The following is an 18,410-nucleotide window of genomic DNA, read 5'->3' on the forward strand; positions in this document are numbered from 1 at the left end:
GCAATACTGAGCCCTCTCAGCGGCAGCTGAAGTGCCCAGCCAAACCTACACCCCTCTCACTAAGCCCGCCAATGTTAGACCAGCCTGCCGGCAATCCAGACCATCAACCTACATATGAACATTTATATATTTATAACAACTACCCACCTTACCAGCAACAGCAGCAACGCCTGAGCCAAACAAACCGGCTTTTTTGAAATCTTTTCTCTTCTCAACTTTTTTTGGCCTTGCTTTGCTTTGTTGCTCTCCTCCTTTCTTAATTCGCACGTCACATTTATTTTTTATTTTTCTCTTGCGTCTATACCAACGTTTTCTCCATACGTTATGGGCTACTTCGTCTTGCCGCACATTTAGTCAAAGTGAAAAGTATGGAGCGTTCCGTATTGGTTTCTTTTTTGTGTTTCCACTATACTTATTATAGTGTGAGTGTGTTATGTTTTTTTAGTAGTTGCTTTTCGTGTTTATTTTGCCCAAAAAGTACAATAAAAATTTGACAGCCAAAGTCAGAAGTAAGTAAGAAAGTCAAATTGAAAGAAGATGAAGTAGAAAGTTGTAGTGGAACTTGCTGCGGGTTTGGGAGCAAGCAAAACAGAAAAACATTAAAATATAAATAAGATGATTTCAGTTAGAACTTTCGGAGGTTTAAAGCCAAGTTATTTGTCCAGTATGGAGAGATGTTTTATGGCATTTTATGATATGTATCGCCAATAGTGAGCTTTTTATGAAATACGTGTTTGTACGCACCAGGTTAATTGGTTTTCAGTTACTTATGTGGGTATTTGTAATGTCTTTTGGTGATTATTAATTTAGTTATATCCAACACCCAAACTATACAGTCCTTTAAATGCATTTGGCCAGTAGGCAGCTATGAAAGACCTGGCCCAGTATTAGCCTCAGTCCTTGAATTGTCGTCCATTACCAAGCCTAGATGATCAATTAGATAGGCTTATGGACATTTGAGTTGATTTTTGCAGCCTGACCTTTTTGTTTTGGACTTGATTGTTCTAATGTTTACAAATAGAAATAGAAAAACCAAATATATTTATCAAATATGTACAACTTAATACATATGTGTATGTGTATGTTTACTTGTAATTTCTGTATAATGTATTTTTGTATACTGAATTTTCAATCAACGAAAAATATGTTTTAAAAATAAATAAAAGGTTAATCATTATTTTGCATTCACGTTCTGACATTGCATTTAAGTAGACTTCATGAGTCTGGCGGGTGGACAAAACAGGTGGAAGCAAGTTCGAATCAAAATCAGAAATTACGCATAAAGAAATTAAGCTCGTGTGTATTCAATTACTGTCTGTCTTAATTTTATTTACTTCCATGGGTTGTAAAAAAATAACTTTAAGTCAGTACTGTCTCTCTTTTCTCATTTGCTAAATTAGTATTGTGTGTTTCAGCTTAAAAAAAAGCAACAAAAAAATTAAGATGTAATATAATAATTGGTTATCATGTATAATATAAATTTCAATCTGAGTACTTATTAAAATATATAAAATTTATTAAATTATTTATTTTATTTTTTTTTTTATATTTTATTTAGATTTTTTTTTTATATTTTAATTATTTGTAAATAAAATGAAATGTTTAACTTAATAAAGTATCCTATAATATTAATAACAAATATTTTCTGTTTTTTCTCTTTGCAGTTGTTATTCTGCTTTGGTTTCAAATTTAGTGTTAAAGAAGCAAACAAAAAATTAATAATAATAATAAAAATAATAAATACATATACTTACATATATGCATACTTACTAATATTCAGCTATATTAGTAGTAATCCAAATGGAAATGTATCTTAACGCAAAAGTAACCATTTGTCTAATAGTTTGAAACGACATCTACAAAGTTTTTAAATAATATCTTAATTTTAAGTTAAAATCATATTTAAACAACAAAGAAAATGAAAAAGTAGAGAAGTAAAATTAATAAAAAATAAAATATTATTAATAAAAATTTTAACAAACGCAACGTTGAAATTTCCAACAAATTAGTTGAAAAAAACATCAACTGTTGAAAAAATTTAAAAATAAAAAAAATTGCAAAATAAACGAGAAAACACATGAAAAAATAAATAAAATATTGTTGATAGCACTGAAAAAGAAATAAACGTAAATAATACGAATGACGCGTGAAACTGTTGCTGCAGCACCAATCGACGTACATACAACGACAGCTGACAGCAACACATGTGCGAGTAGAGAAGCCGCCACAGCAATAATTGCACCTTCGGCAGTTAGTGTGAAGTGTGCACAACCAAGTCGAGGACATTTGTCGAAATTTAATTCGACAAGAGCAACAACAAAAAATTGTTACAACTCATACGACCGCGATAGAACGCGCTCGACCACACTTTTGAAATCAATAAGGACGACGAAGCAAAGCGGCGACGATTCAATTGTACTGTATTAAGTTTGCAAAGGATTTTTGCATTGTATCGGTTAGCGAATACAAATGAAAACGTCGCTTGTGAACGCGTCCGATTTCGACTACTCCAGTCGCCCCGTGTACGAGGGCGAACAACGGCACGTACTTCAATACGAGCAGCGACAGCTGCGACAGGAGCAACTGCAGGCAGAACAAGACGAGCCGCAGCAGCAACAAGAACTGGCACACCAGCAACGCAAACATCAATCGCCGCGTACGCATCACCAAGAACAGCAGCAGCATCAGGGCTATCACGACAAGCAGCTGGATCAGCAGGAACAGGAAAATTCTGCCGCTGCCACATCGACAATTGTCTACCCATTCGCAGCGCATATAAAGCACTCTCCGCGTGACTTTGAGGACGCTGAGCATCAAAATCAACAGCGAAAGCATCTGAACAACCGTGTGGGTACAGTCAACGCCGAAGCTGTAGTAGACAGCAGCGACGACGATATAAACGGTGATAATAATTTGGCGCAGAGTATAATTTATATTGACGATAGCAATTGCGATCAACCGCTGGATCAGAGACAGCCACTGAGAGAGAGCAACGGCGATAACTGTGTCATCACCAGCAGCAGTAATAACAACAACAACAACAACACTAATAACAATAATATTAAACTTGCCATTAATAACGAGACAAGCGTAGTTACAGCGACGAAGAGGCAGCAAACATCCGCTATACGTTATCCCTCCTCCTCATCCTCCTCCACGTCGAGCAAATATCAGCATAATCAACAGCAGCAGCAGCAGCAAAGACAGCCGTTGCAGCAGAAAATATCGAGCAAACGCAAGCGTGAGACAGGTGAGTGACAAAGTAATAGAATGTAGCTAGCTGTATTAAAATTAAATCTCCCAGAAAAAAACTGCAACGTAAATATTTAAATATGCATCTAGAACAATTACCACTTTGATAAATCGAAGTTGCTTTTTGAAAGTTCGCACAGCCTTTTGGTCGCACACGTGCCCCAACACATGTGCATCTTGCAGTGTTCGGCAGTGTAGTATTTAAAGCGAGACAAATACAATGAAAGTAATTGAAAATTCTGTTAAGTATAGTAAAACAACAATTCAATTGATTATATACTCGTATGTATGTATGAGCGTAAATACAATGAAACCTGCTTGCCTTTTTGCACTCGACAATCGCCCTTTACCGACAGGGCTAAGTCAATTTTAACTTGGGGCATATGTTAAAAATATTATATTCGCACTCGTTACAAAATTAACATATTTGTAATATCGATTTACGTAATGGAATATATTGAAACTGAAACCCATTTACTAACTAACTCGTTTTGAACTAAACGTCATAGGGGCGTTGATTTGTTCCCTTTGAAAATTCAAAAGCTCTTTTGGTTCAAGGTACATTTGGGTTTTCCAAAACTAATTATTATAAAGAAAGCAGAAATTTTTGAAAATATAAATATTTGTCATTTTCTAAACTATAAAATATAAATATACATAAAACATTATTTTAAATAAAACTTTAAAATCAAAATAACAAATGAATAAAACATTTTTTCATCGGTACATTTTCACAGATGGCAGAAAGTAGCTCTTTTACTCTCTATATACCATACCAACTCGTAAAGCGTGTGCAGAAAACGCAATCAGCGAAGATATCTGTATTTCTAGTGTGACATCTTCCGTCTAAAAATCGCTGATATCGGACTATAAATTTGCAAGGCACCATATCTCGAATATGAGGACTAAGTCCATGTGGCTAATTTTTTTCCGAAAATATTGAATATCTCTCTGATATTCTAAATAAAATCAGAGAAGATATGTTTCTTATAATAGTGTGCCACTGTGACAAAAATGGAAAAAATTAGGCCCCCTAATTTTCTTAAATTTTCCCTATACCACATATACGGATTTTTGAACTTAAAATCTTTCTGATATCTTAGCAAAATTATGTGATCGTATATTTTTGGATATAATGAAGCTGGTGGCAAAATTCGTTGAAGTCAATCCCGGAATTATTCCAACCACCATATATTATATATAATTAGGTGTATGCAGACTTTTGTCGGACACTGTATATAAATAAATAGAGTTTAAGTTTAGATTTAAGTTTACATAAATGTTCAGACGAATGTGTTTACTTTTATGATTATCCATGTATGAAATTTCATACTTTAATAGCTGTATATTCCATAAAAGCTAACAAAAACATACATTCATATGTAGATAGAAGAGAAATACGAACTCCATTGGAAATTTTAGCGAGTAGAGTAGAATCGAAGACGACCAATGATATAGAGATTTTTTACTTGCAATACATGATAAGCGACGTCCAATTGTTTATTACGACGCTCAGCTAGGACGCATTTGTTTGTTCCAAAAGCTGTTTTACATTTATTCTGATAAATTTTCAGAAATAAAAAAAAAATGGCGACAAACGATAACTTTGTTACACACAAACAGATATTGTTTACTATTTATATCAGTGTTGTAGTTATCAGTTGCCTTCTTGTATTGGCACTTTGATAATGCAAAATAATAGAAATAGCTATAGCAAAATAATAGACCGCATGCGACGTACACATGCATATGTATGTGTGTATATATTTGTTATGTACTGTTATTTGTATTGGTTTGACTTTTACGAGACGCCGGCTCGTTTATGTGATATCTCTCTTCCATGCGATATCAAAAGTAAAAAAAATGTTGCTTATTATTACTTTGTGTGTATATGTACATACATTCATATATCATATTATTTTAATATTGTTTAGCACTTATTGTGATCTTGTATTTCGTCTGTGTCGGCCTGTATTTTTGTTTATTGCGACTTATTTATAATAATAATTTGTGTTGTTTTTTTGTCCTCAACTTTATTCTCGCCATTCGTTCGCACACTCTGTTCGACAATAAGCTCCTCGTTCATACAATAATCGACTCTCCTTGCCCCCTCTGAATTCATTGCCGTCCAAACTCGCTGCTATATGGCGGTTCGTTCTGTATTTTATTTGCTTGTTTTTACGGAGGCATGCTTTCAAAATAAGTATATTTACTCGTATAATAACGTGCACACATATACATTGACGAAGCCAGTAATCGTCGGCTTTTATTTATTTACTTTTTTTGATACTTCTTAATTTTGAATTTTTTGTGGCTGGTTTGTTGTAGCGCTTACTTTAGTGGAAGGTACATTTTACCATATTTGTTCTTGTTGTTGCTTTTGCATATTATTATGGCATTCGAAAGCGTTTTGTTTTCTTGACATTCACTTAAGTGCTTATTTCGTAGTTTTTACCTTATTCTCTCCTATTATTCATTTCTTAATTTTTGTTTTGTCTTACCATTTTTTTGGTTTTTGGTTTTCTTTTAATGAAAACGTTTATTACTCCAGAAGTTGAGTAATTTTTGAAGCACTCAAATTGTTTACTTCTTTAGATTTTGTATTGAGTTTTTAGAGTTCGACGAGTGAAGTTGAAATTGAAAATAAACATCTTCGAGCCAGCATATTTGAGTATTAGAATATTGATTTTTAAAAGCGGTGTTATTGACGTCTTATTTGTATTAATTGGTGCTAAATATGTACACTATATGTATATTAAATTGTTTTGGAACTTTGTAGAATGGACATTGTGCTTAAAACATATAATTGAACCTCAATCTGAGATTATCGACATTCAATTTTAGATTCTCTTTTCAACGGCCAAAGACACCCTGTGATTCATAAACGGTTCTATAAATGTCAAGTTTCCCACTCGTTTGGCGCTCATGCAACCCTAAACTATAACTCCACCTCCCCCATGTTTTATAGTCGCTTTAAAATTTTGAGCATCGAGGGATGTACCTTTCTCCACATACACTGTTTACCTTTTACAGCGAAAGTGCAGAACTTGCTTTGGCCTTGAAAAGCACCATATTCCAGAAGTCATTGGACTTATTTAGTATCCAGTCTCCTTGAAAGCATTTGAAAACTCGTTAAACTGGGGAATATGGAAAAGTAAAATAAATAAATGTAAAGATGTACTTACTATGGTTCTGACGATAGTAGTACAAGGTATAAAGTTAAGAATTTATGTACATAAGTAACTGCATGTGCGTCTTGGTGAGGTTATATTGTTCGAAGAAATACATTTCTGGCTTTACCTAACCGCTGTGATCTGTGTTATGCTCACGTCAGCGCCCTTTTTCTAGACTTTCTCTCATAAATCTTTAGTCACATAAGCAAAAACAAAAACAGAAAAAAGTAGCGACGAAAAGATCGAAAGAAGATAGAGGCAAAAACAAATGTAGAGAAGCATTCTACAGATGCCAAATGACGCAGAGATAAAACCGAAACACACTGTATCCCATAGTCGTTGCGACAATTGTGCATTATTGCTGTTGTTGTTTTGTCGCTCATTGTACGGTACCAACTCTGTTTGCTACCTTCGCGCTAAGAATATACTCACTCACACTCTTATACAACGTCTCTTAACGCAATAAAAGCAGTGCAAAACACTGAAATGATGAAAATGGCACCCAGCGTTGACAACAATTGCAACGAAATCCGCAAAAGAAGAAAGTCATCGACACACACAACTACTACTACCATACAACAGCATTATCAACCGCGACAATAAGTGCAAGAACAACAAAAAACCGCAAGAAAAGCAACAATGTCGATTATTTGCTCCACTCATATGCACATCAACGCTTGTGGCCGCTTCCGTGCCAGTGCCAATATGCGAGGCGAGCATGTAGCAGTACCTATGTATGTATTTATATTAAATATTTAATTCTCACGAGCTTTCTTCTCCAACGCTGCAGTTTTTAAGTAGAACGCGCTAAAAATAAATAATTGCCACGGCAACAGCCGCGGTAAAAGCGCAATTGGCGACAGTAGCAGCAGCAAGCGTAGTTGCAACCAACGCAAATCGGCGAAAATGCAATTGCTTTTTCTTTAATAACGAGATAACGACAATGAAAAATAAGTGGGCGTATGTGTTCGGCTTACTTATTGAGAACCTGAAAGATCAACAAAGAAATGATTGGTGTTGCTCTATACCTTATATGGACTCATAATGACAGATCTTCAATATAAAGAATAAAAGCGTTTATTTTAGGTATGACTTATTTGTGTGTCTATGGAACCTCTGGTTTCGTAGCATCAAAAGGACTCATATTTAACATATTTATTTGAGATTAAGGATTCTGGCAGCTGCAAGTTGCTAAAACTGTTTGGAGGAATGCGAGGTGGAATCATCTATGTATTTCCTCCTCAAGCGGCCTTGCTTCTACCAGACTGAGGTTGAAACACCTTTGAAGTGAAATCTTCCTGCATATGCTGAGGTCTGCCTACTAACCTAACTAGCCTAAGAGATTTTTTCGAATTTTCAAAACTGGACCGAGGAAAATTGTGGTATTTAATTGGCACTGTGTTGTAACTTTGAACTCTGAATTTTGTAAGCGAGGAAAAAAATGTTAAGATCAAATGAAATAGGTATAGATATGTATTTAACAACAGCAACGACCGCTTGTTTTTCAGTAGATTTCGCGTGTTGTATACTATTTAAGAAAGATGTCACTCAGTCTCTGGCTTCAACTAAAAATTGGTTAGTGTTTGTTTATAAAATGTAGACTAATTAAAGTTACCGACAATTTAAGATACTTACAATTCTGTAATACATTTAGAAGTATGTGAATATGTAACAGTACCAAGCCTGTATCTAATTATGCTATGTATATGTTTAGTACTATGTTCACTAGTATAAATGGCAACCTCCGCGCAGTTTTGTCAAATTCTTCGTGTTTATGATTGCGCCAAGGTTGGCATACACCTGGATGACTACTCTGAATACGATTCGTGGGTATATTAATAATGTATAATAAACCAAGTTGACTACAAAGAAACTCGAAACACAAAATAGAAATAAAAAATTATATGTAAGTTATCACGTAGCCCATAACACACATTTACACTGTGTCGAATAAGTAATGGTTTACACACAAATTATCGATTTTAGTATTTTATTATTGACACTTTGTTGACAATAATCATGATCTCGTGCTGTTAATAGTTCTCTTCATTTAACAATTCAATTTTTATTGCAGTGAGTGTTATAGGGGTTCCTTTGGTAGTTGTTGATAAAAGTTATAAAATATAAAAGATTTATATTTTTTTGAGAAATTTTTTCGAATGCTAGCTTGAACGGTTTTACAGAGATATAATTCCAACTTGTATCTAAATAACGCGGAACCTTGAAATGGGATACTCAGAACAACACTGCTGGATTTGTTGATACTTAAAAATTAAACGTGCTACATCTGTCTTCTATGTGTGAGTTGTCTCTAACACGATACTCTCATTAAATTTAACTGCCTTTGAGTTTTTTTTATATATTTCCTTCCGGCTTTGAATTACGGCCAATTAACCGAATATATACCAACACTTTTTTGACTGAATGTTGGCCCATGTATACACGGCCTATGTATATTGGTTTCTTTGAAAGCTTACGTCAAAGAAAAATTGAAAAAGAAACGAATAAAACATAAAGCGACAAAAATAGCTAATAGTTATACACACATACACATGTATCTTGTATAACAACGCTGTGTACTTGTAGTGTTGCCGCCGCACCTTTTGTGCGTCGGTCGGTTGCTGTTCATTAATAGGCCTCTAATGCCCTTCGCATAAATTGAATAACACCTCATGAAAATGCCAAAAAGAAAAATAAATAAAACAAAAAGAAGTGCGGAAGATGAAGTGCATACGAAGATATACCTGATATATACGGAATTTCAGCAACTAGACGTAGCCAAGCCGAAAACACCAACTGCCAAGTCAGATTGCCGAAAGTCGAATTTTTTGAGTTTTTTGTGACAGCTGACAAATAGAAATATCAACCCATTTACGAGTGCCGATTTACAGATGTACAAATTGTGTTTACCAAGGCATAGTGGTCTATACACACATACATACATATGTTCATAGAGATATATTTTAATGGCTTCGGTCCGAACTACCCTTGAAATGGCGCACAAATTATGGTCTAGTTTGCTATTGTTGTTGTAGAGGAACAAATAAATGTGAATTTTTGCATGATTTCACAAATTCTCAGAAATATATATTTGTTAATTTTCATTCGGCATGCCAATAATTAGGTTTTTGCATTTTTGGACGTGTTTGCCATAATAAATAATTTGTTTTGAAATTATATGAAGTGCAATATTTAAATTTTTTCTCTCATATCTTACAAATGTAAGATGGTAATAATGAGTGCTCAGATGACTAATTTAAATATCATCTGATAGGGCTTGCGTTGTCATCACCGTCATATTTATAATAATAGGAGTGGAACATTTTTTTAATACAAATCCCAAACATTTTTTTTAGTATTGAGTTTTCCAGGAACACCTTTCGAAAGATTTTACTTTCACAGCGTTATTACTGAATTCCTTGTATCTATTCCGGAAGAATTTGTGATTTTATAATTTTCTATGTTAATTAAAAAAATAATTTTGTATAATTCACAAAAATATCATATGTACACTAAATATAACTCTGGACCTCCAGAAAGGATCCCATTTGCAGTGACCACTATATCTCTAAAGTGGATCATCTGAAATGAAAAAGTCAGACGAATTTCGTTAAAGTAATTACAATCTTGTTGTTAATCAATAAAAACAAAATTTTTGACAAAATGGCGTCGTTTAAAAAATCGATTTTTTGCTATAATTTTGAAAGAAAATAAGGTTAAAGTCCGGCCTACTAATTTCGAAAGCTCTAATGCGTCGTTACAATTATTCGTAACTTCAAAATTAACCGTCGGATAGACTTGAAATTTTTAGAGTGTTTGCTGGAATATATTTAATATTAAATAAAATATATTAAATAAAAAAAGTTTTTTTTTTAATTCTAAATAGATGTAACCCCTTAATCCATTCACTCCTGTTTTGTGTTGGTTTTAAATGAGAAAAAGTTAGAATAATGCGAATTTTTGCAAAATAAACAATATGGTTTATATTAAAATTATACAAATTTGTGAAATAAAATTAGTTATTTTACATAAATAATTTCACACTTCAATCATATAATTTTCATATTCTTCATGTGCATTTCGTGCTCCTCATTGGTAGCTATTAAATTATTTTGAATCAATATTTTAATTTCATATAAAAATTGCTTAAATAATGAAGATTATGTTATGTCTTTATATACATAGTACATATGCTGTATCTGCACCTCTTAAAAAATCCCGTATGAAGATGAGAGCATGACATCAAATAGGACGTGACTCAATTTTTGAGTATTTCAAAAGAACTAACACCAACTTTTTCGAAAAAGAACTAGGCGCTCCTAATAAATAATAATTTTTTTCTTAACTTGCATTAATATTTACAATATTATGTACATACATATGTATGTGTGAATTTCTGAAGTTCTCTACAAGAGATTTGTATGCTATAAGCTTTCCTCCACTTACTTACAAATGTAACGCACAGCTTGAGGCTATATCGCAATTATATTTAATTATGACTTTCCATAATTCTCACAGTCAATGTGTTATTCACTTTCATATCTCAAATCGAATTTGGTTTTGCCATTACGTTCAAGCGCTCATAAATATTTGAAGCACATTTTTTGTACGCATGCCTACCTGCCTACTTCCATAAGCGTAAGCATAAGTATATGTTGTAATTGCTTAAGGGTAGCGCACATGGTAATTTCGAAAAGTATATTAATATGTTTGTTCCACTTTACTTTATTTAATTTTTATTGAATTTGTTGGAAACAGCTGTCAGCCGTTTTTCTTCGTGCACTATATGAGTATGAGAAGCACTTAAAAGATATATATTTATGTCTGTGATGTATATACATACATATGCGCCGTGTATAATTGTAAGAATTTTTAAAAAATTTCGCTGGGGTGTGTAACTTCGCTTTGACCTACTACTGTACAACTACAATGGGTTATGCGCAAGAAAAAAACCGTTGCAGGAAATGAGTTTCAAATGCATTTTGTGTTTTTGCATGATATTCCTGCAGAGGTACAACTAGAGGTATAACTATACAACTCTGTATCCTTCTTTACAACTAGTATGGACCGCTATCGGAAGTATTTAGTGGACTCTTTTTTTTCATACAAGCAACTGCTATTTTTGTAATTTGTTGTAATTTTGAATTGGAAAGTCTCTTGAATTTAATTGTAGATTTTGTAGATTTATTTGTAAAATTCTCTATCTTGATTTTTGAGCAGCAATCAAGTCAAGAATACTGGCGAATCGAAGACAGCTGGTGTTTATCTCGTGTTGGCAGTTTAATTAATCAGTTTGACGTGAAAAGACTCACGCAGTGCTTATAAAATAAAATTCGACAGGGGATGGATTCAAGTAGCCAAATCTTTATTTCAAGGTGTACTAGAACCAGTACGAACTATTATCAGTAGCGAAAATCCACCAATAGAACGCGTTTAGTATAAAATTTACATATATTCATTATTTTTCTGCGAAAAACGAAAAATCAATACTGAAGATCTATGCGGTGACTATGGATTTAAATAGACCGAAAGTCTTTAAGGCAATAAAATATATTATTGGGAAGCCACCGCTTGCTTTGATGCCAAGAATATTATTTAAAGTAATATTTCAATTTAAATATAAATTTTTTAATATTATTCTTTTCTTATTACTATTGTCTATTATTCAAATACTATCTGAGCAAATTAACGCATGATTACAACAATTACTGAGTCACCATTTGCAATATTTTGCTTGATTAATTTCAAATAATTGGCAAAAACGATTTACGAGTTTTTAGTTTCACTCGACTCGAAGTTCAATATCTCTTGCTTATTTTCCTTAACCCACTTTTACTTGAACTTGCTTGTAACTGTACATATTAATTTATAAATCTGTTTGAAAATTATTACAATAACAGCACGCTTTGTAATTATAATATAACTGAGAGAGCAGCGTGCAGAGTTGTAGTCTTGATTACTGGGTTAATTAGTTCGGTGCAATGGGATTTTAATAATTTGCTGACATTCAATTTTTAATAGCCAATTATTAGCATATGATGCACACAAAAAAAGTTAGCGGTACTGAATAAAGTTCAATTTTTCCAGTGCTTACAGTTGTTTGAGAAGTGAAGTTGTCATTGGCTAAAATTAAATTAAAAGAGTTACAGAATTTGGTTAAGACAATTTTATTTTTAATTAACATCAATGGAGGTAATGAGGATTTGAATTGAAAAACAATATATATTATATATTGGAATACCATATATAATCTGAAGGAAAGAAAATTTATTAACTTCGAACAGAAATTGTGACAGAGGGATGAGCAGAGAAAATAGTACCTTTGCCATCGGCCCTGTAATTAAAGCAAGGCGCTTTTAATCACTTGAACTCGGACATCTTTGATGATGTTTGGCGTAATTAAAACTAGTAACGGTATGAAATTTATTTTCTAAAAGTTTATTGTTTACAAAAATATGTTTCTATAACCTTAATTCTACACATCGATATTTTGCCATATTTGCTTTTTGTCCCGTAGTGTGCAAATTTTTAATTTCTTTATATGAAATTCTTGTAAAATGATATAATAAATAAGCTTATTTTATGTAAATGATGTTACATTAACGTACAGATATTTACAGTAATATATGTATATATCTGTATGTATATATTGCATTAAAAACTTAATTGCACCAAATTGTTGAATAAAATGTAAATATTTTAACATTTTTGTTGTTGTTTTTCTCCTGTGGAATAAGAAAAAAATAATCGGTTCAGGGTTTCTACAATGCCAAGCAACCTATATTCCAATAATATATATAGTTAAGTGCATACATTTGCTTAAGTAGGTGCATATACACACATACATACATACTAATGTACATAAGTGCATGTCGACGGCTACGTGTGCAGATGACTTGAAACACTTTGTTAGTACAAAATTAAAACGAAATTGAGAAGAAAACATTAACGAAATTTCATGGCTGATAACTTTCGAAAAACACTGAACAGCGCATGCATATGCATACACCCATACATATTTATCGAAATGTAAAATGAACCCTGCCTGTGCATAGCTATGCACATACCACATACTTATGCACCTAAATACATGTACTTATACATAGTATGTATGTATGTATTTGCGATTGTTATTTGAGTTATCGACACAGCCAGAATTGAGGGAAAATATTGTAAATATCTCAGATATATGTATAAATGTACATATATGTGGGACGGTGTATGTCTATTTATTTGGCGAGTCGTGCTAGTCAACGGTAAGCAACTTGAAGTGTAGACTTGTTAACCTCTTTGTTGTTGCTGTTTTCATACATGCAATACTTGTATGTGTCTTGAAGACTACGAAAAAAAGCGGCACAAGTATATACAATATATATGTACATATATAAATTCACCAATATAGCATCAAAAGCGGACACCCGGCCACCGTGTTCTGTAGGGCGGGGGCAGCTGGTGCCCAGGCCGCTTTTGCCGGCAAATAGGTTTTGTATGTACGTCTCGACGGCAAAAGAAGAACTCGTTTACTTGCGTGTGTGATAACGCAGCAAGCATCAAATGCGAACCACTTAAATGCAGCGTCAACCGAGAGTGTTGCAATTAAAAAACTCTGCAATGTGGCAACACTGGTGTGTTATGAAGTTGGCGGCAACTACATGAGTACTTGAGTAATTGCCATAATAACTATTTCTGCATTTTTCTTCTTATGAAATGTGCATAATGCATTTGGAGTTGCCACCTTTTTTTTAAATTGTGCATTTCAAAATATCCACTAACTTAATGAAATAATATTGAATAAGTTTAAGAATAATTAAATTTTATTTTTTTTGTGAATGTTTGCCACCGGTTTATTTTTGAACACTATCTATCTATCTCACTTTTGCTGTACGACGGAATGAGATTTTCAATCTAATCGTAAATTTTTAAAACATTTTGTGTTGCGCGTTAATTATTTAGAAAATTTACTTAAACTAATACAGGATAGAACTTTTTAATTTGTTTTTTTTTTAGAACCAGAAATATCTATTTCCATCTAGAGCTTTCATAGCTGTTCCAAGTAATCTGCGCCAGAACAAAATGGCGCGCAGGCTTAATTGATGTCCCACATTTCGTTGTGATAAACGAACCCAAGCATATGCGCAGCTGACATTTTTGTTTGCTATATTTCTCCAGACAGCTTTTGTCAAATCTGCAGAATTAGGGCGAGTTGTAAACAAAGAGTTGAAAACGTAAAAAAGCACAAATATGTAAGCCTCAAGCTGTACAGTGCCAACACAGTTTTTGCTGAAAGAGTCAAGTGCAATAAATTGGGTGATATTTGTGCTATATTTATAGGTTATAAATATGAATAACAACAAAAATGAGGATGATAAAACAATAAAATCATTTTCACAAAAAATGCATCAGCTTCATATTCAACAATGAAGGGAAACCGAATTTCGTAAACAATATAAAGCTTAACATACACTCATCCTCACCATTGGCTGTTCCCCAGGGTGGTGGCAGATGGCTTTGAATGAAAGCAACAGCACAAAACATGCCAGATTTTGGAATATGTGTCAGCGGCTGATACTCCCGCATTGTTTACTACAACAAATGTCCGTACAAGTGTATGTCGTGTTGACGACTGCTTTGTTGTAATCCCCATCATTGTTCTGGCCGTGTGTTTTTGAGTGAAGCAACTGTCAGTTGCAAATGCACCGCTGTTGCACGTCCTAGTCGCACAGCTGGCCTCAACTTGCCGTGTTGATAAAGTGCATTGTAGTGCAGGCTCTCTAGGTTCGGTTTTACACACACAAAATTTTATTGTGGTGTTAGTTTCTCCTTCACATTTGCATTTCCACCTTTGAATTGTTTGTATGAGAGAGATTTTATGAAAAAAGCTTTCTGATTTTGGTATGGATACGTAAGATTGAAAGAAATGAACTTGATATGCGTCATTCCGGAGAACTCTATCCCCCAGTCATGTGGATTTTAATTAAAATACATATCAGATAATATCCACAAGTAATCCAAATATCCATCAATAATTCTATGAAGGCACAGTGTTTTGTTTTTTTTACTATGACTACCGAGATAATGGGGTACAAAGAAATCCGCATAAGGAAAACAGCTCGAAGTGGAATAACAATAATAGATCAATATACACACATGGTCAAAATAATAATTACATTCCCTTAGCCTGCAATCATGGTTAAAATGCATACCTTCAAGAATCATTTCAGCCGATATTGGTAACATAATATATTCCCGAACGGTTTAACGAAGGCTACAACGAGCTAATTTACCTGGCAGAATAGTGAGAATAATACCTTTATTGCGAAAAAAATTTTCAAGATGAGTTTAGATTCTCGAAAAATTATGCATTTTGGTCCGGCCGAGGTGACGAAAAAAAGTGGAGCCATATCTTGAGGAGCGACGAAGCAAAAATTAATTTGTTGAAGAATGATGGAAGACGGATTGTTTCCTCTCCAAAAAACAAATAATTTCATTCGTGGCTCACGAAAAAGACCGTTAAACGTGATAGCGGCAACATAATGGTCTGCGGCTGCTTTTCATGGAATGGTGTTGGACCAATGCATCGTATTACAGACACACCATGAATAAGTTCCAATATAAAGATATCTTGGAGAGCACGATGCTGTCGAATCTGAGGAAATTATGGCACAATATGGAAATTTCATTAAGATAACAATCCTAAGCATAGTTTGAAGTTTGGAAAATATTGGTCCTAGGACAATGGTGGTCTTAATAGACGAAGTAATTTTTATTTATTTAAGGGATATAAAAAATAAAATTTGACATTATTTCCCTCCAAATTTGAATAAATGTGAATTTATTAGTCATTGAAGGTAATACGGGTGTATGTACTAAATAATTTGACCATGTGCGTATGTATGCAGCACAAGAGAGATTTCTCCTGTTTTCTCTTAAGGCATTTAGTCTGTTAATAGTGTTATTAAACTCGCTAGTTACTGGTGTTTAATAGTTTCAGACGAATCCTAATCGATTTTACTCGACTATTTTACGAAAAGTCGTATAGTCATGGCTTCAATAGAGCATGTTGACAGACGAGAATCGCAAACAAACAGCTATAATTCTAGTAAATAGTTGGTATTTTTCCTGTTCGATTTCCATTAGTCGATTGGCTAGCAATGGTCGCGCTCGTTAAAAAGTCAACCAACATACATAAATCAATAGAATTGTTATAACGCGCGATATCAGCACTTTACGAGCGGCTGGCTGTATTTATTCAATTAATAAATGCTGAAATGAAATGAAACTACCAAACGAAGCGGAGCCTAGCGCACACACACACGCATCCATATAAATGATTGAGTGCGCGGCGAAAGGGGCGCCGCAGAATAATCAGTGGTTGTTATTTATACAATAAATTCTGTACGCCGATACATGAAGCCGCTGACTGATACTTAATTATACAATTTCACCCAGTGCAAAAGCGACATGTGCTCGTACTCGTGTGTAAGTGTTGACGGCGGCGTTGTCGGCCGACTGCGAAGAAAGCGTTGCGTTGAAACCAACTGCAACTGTGACCGCAACAAGGAGACTCGAATTTTTATTGTAAACATGCGCAGACACACACAGGTATTATACATATATGCAAAGGAAAACTTTGTACGCAAATCGGTCAGTTCAGTGCTTATCACTGCTGTTCGTTTGTATTGTTGTTAGTTGTTTATCTATCGGCTTGTTGACAAAGTAAATAAACCCAGTTTGCGGTCTCCTCAATAAGCAACAGTCGTGGTAGAGCGCAAGCGTCTGACTTTATCGCCACCGTCGTTTGTTGTTGCTGCGATCTTCGTAGCTGCGCGTTGTGCGACGGCGATGGCGACGGCGACAGTCGTGTGCGTTGTTTTGCTTTAGTTGTTATTTTGCAATTTTGTTTATTTTATTTTCAACAGGTTGTTGTTGTTGTTCGTTTATGAGTTCGTAAGTTCGCTTGTACGTCAGTCTGTTTAATTCGAGTCAATCAATAACAACGTGTTTGTGTTGTTTTCCACGCCGCTGCCAAAACCCACTGTCCCAAGTGAAGTACATATGCACAGTGAGTGTTGATAGTATTCGCTTTCATTACATTGATTACATACATATACTGAATATATAATATATAAAAATATTATAATAATACTGCACTTTTTATATCGAATATTGTTGCTTTAATGCTAGACGTAAATGTTTGAGATTCGAATAATGTCAACCTCCTGGTTGTAGATCGACTTCACACGAGTTTTCAACTCTAGAAAAGGTTTGGTCTAACGTTATAAATTTTTCACACCCAAATGTACAGCGTTGACAACAACCCGCAGAGCTGCATTCAAGTTTCAACTAGATCCAAAAAAAAAAATCGAAAAACAAATGTATCAAATGTATCAATAATAAGGTGCAGATTTATATTCGCCCTCGTCGAACCGTTTTTTGCATAGGCTCCCCAAGTGGTCAACAGCGCCATTGCTGTATGTTGTGCAATAAAAAGGCACAGTGATGCTTCCTTAATTTGCACATTATAATTTTCAGATGCTCTTGCAAAGTTGAGCTTGTTCGCCTGGGTAAAGCCACTCATGGCACTTGTGTGCTTATTTGTTGCAGCGTGAGCTCGCAGATCACTCAGTTTCGCTGTGATAGTGCTCTTGCAATAGTTGCAGTAAACCTTCTGCTGGTCTGTATCATCCCTGCGAATCCATGCCTTGAATTCATCACTTTTAAGCCACACATCGCGGCATTTTTGCTTGTATTCTTTCGGCATTTCACAACTTAAGAATTTACGCGCACTTTTTAAATAGAGATGGAACCACTAAATAGAGATGACATTCTAGTATATAGAGAAAAACAATCGATCCGCCACCACATTTTCTGGTTTGTTTGTAAGTGACTATCGTAAAGCTGCCACTTTTTCATATTTTTTGTACTTAAGTGTTAACAACACAAAAAAAAAATCGGAAAAAGCCAACTGAATTTCTAAAAAAGCCA

The 18,410-nt window shown here is 34.1% G+C and overlaps 1 protein-coding gene across 5 annotated transcripts in view; it reads left to right on the plus strand.

Moving 5' to 3' along the window:
- Positions 1 to 18,410, plus strand: part of LOC105214412 (homeodomain-interacting protein kinase 2) — a 78,554-nt gene that overhangs the window by 8,427 nt on the left and 51,717 nt on the right. For all 5 annotated transcript variants that reach the window (XM_054228617.1, XM_054228616.1, XM_054228618.1 and 2 more), the window contains one exon: positions 1,665 to 3,250. In XM_054228617.1, the coding sequence (XP_054084592.1) occupies positions 2,470 to 3,250 (781 nt within the window). In that variant the 5' untranslated portion in view covers positions 1,665 to 2,469. The remainder of the gene's footprint in view (positions 1 to 1,664; positions 3,251 to 18,410) is intronic.

This window comes from Zeugodacus cucurbitae, chromosome 4, assembly GCF_028554725.1.
Source record: "Zeugodacus cucurbitae isolate PBARC_wt_2022May chromosome 4, idZeuCucr1.2, whole genome shotgun sequence".
Lineage (NCBI taxonomy): Eukaryota > Metazoa > Arthropoda > Insecta > Diptera > Tephritidae > Zeugodacus > Zeugodacus cucurbitae.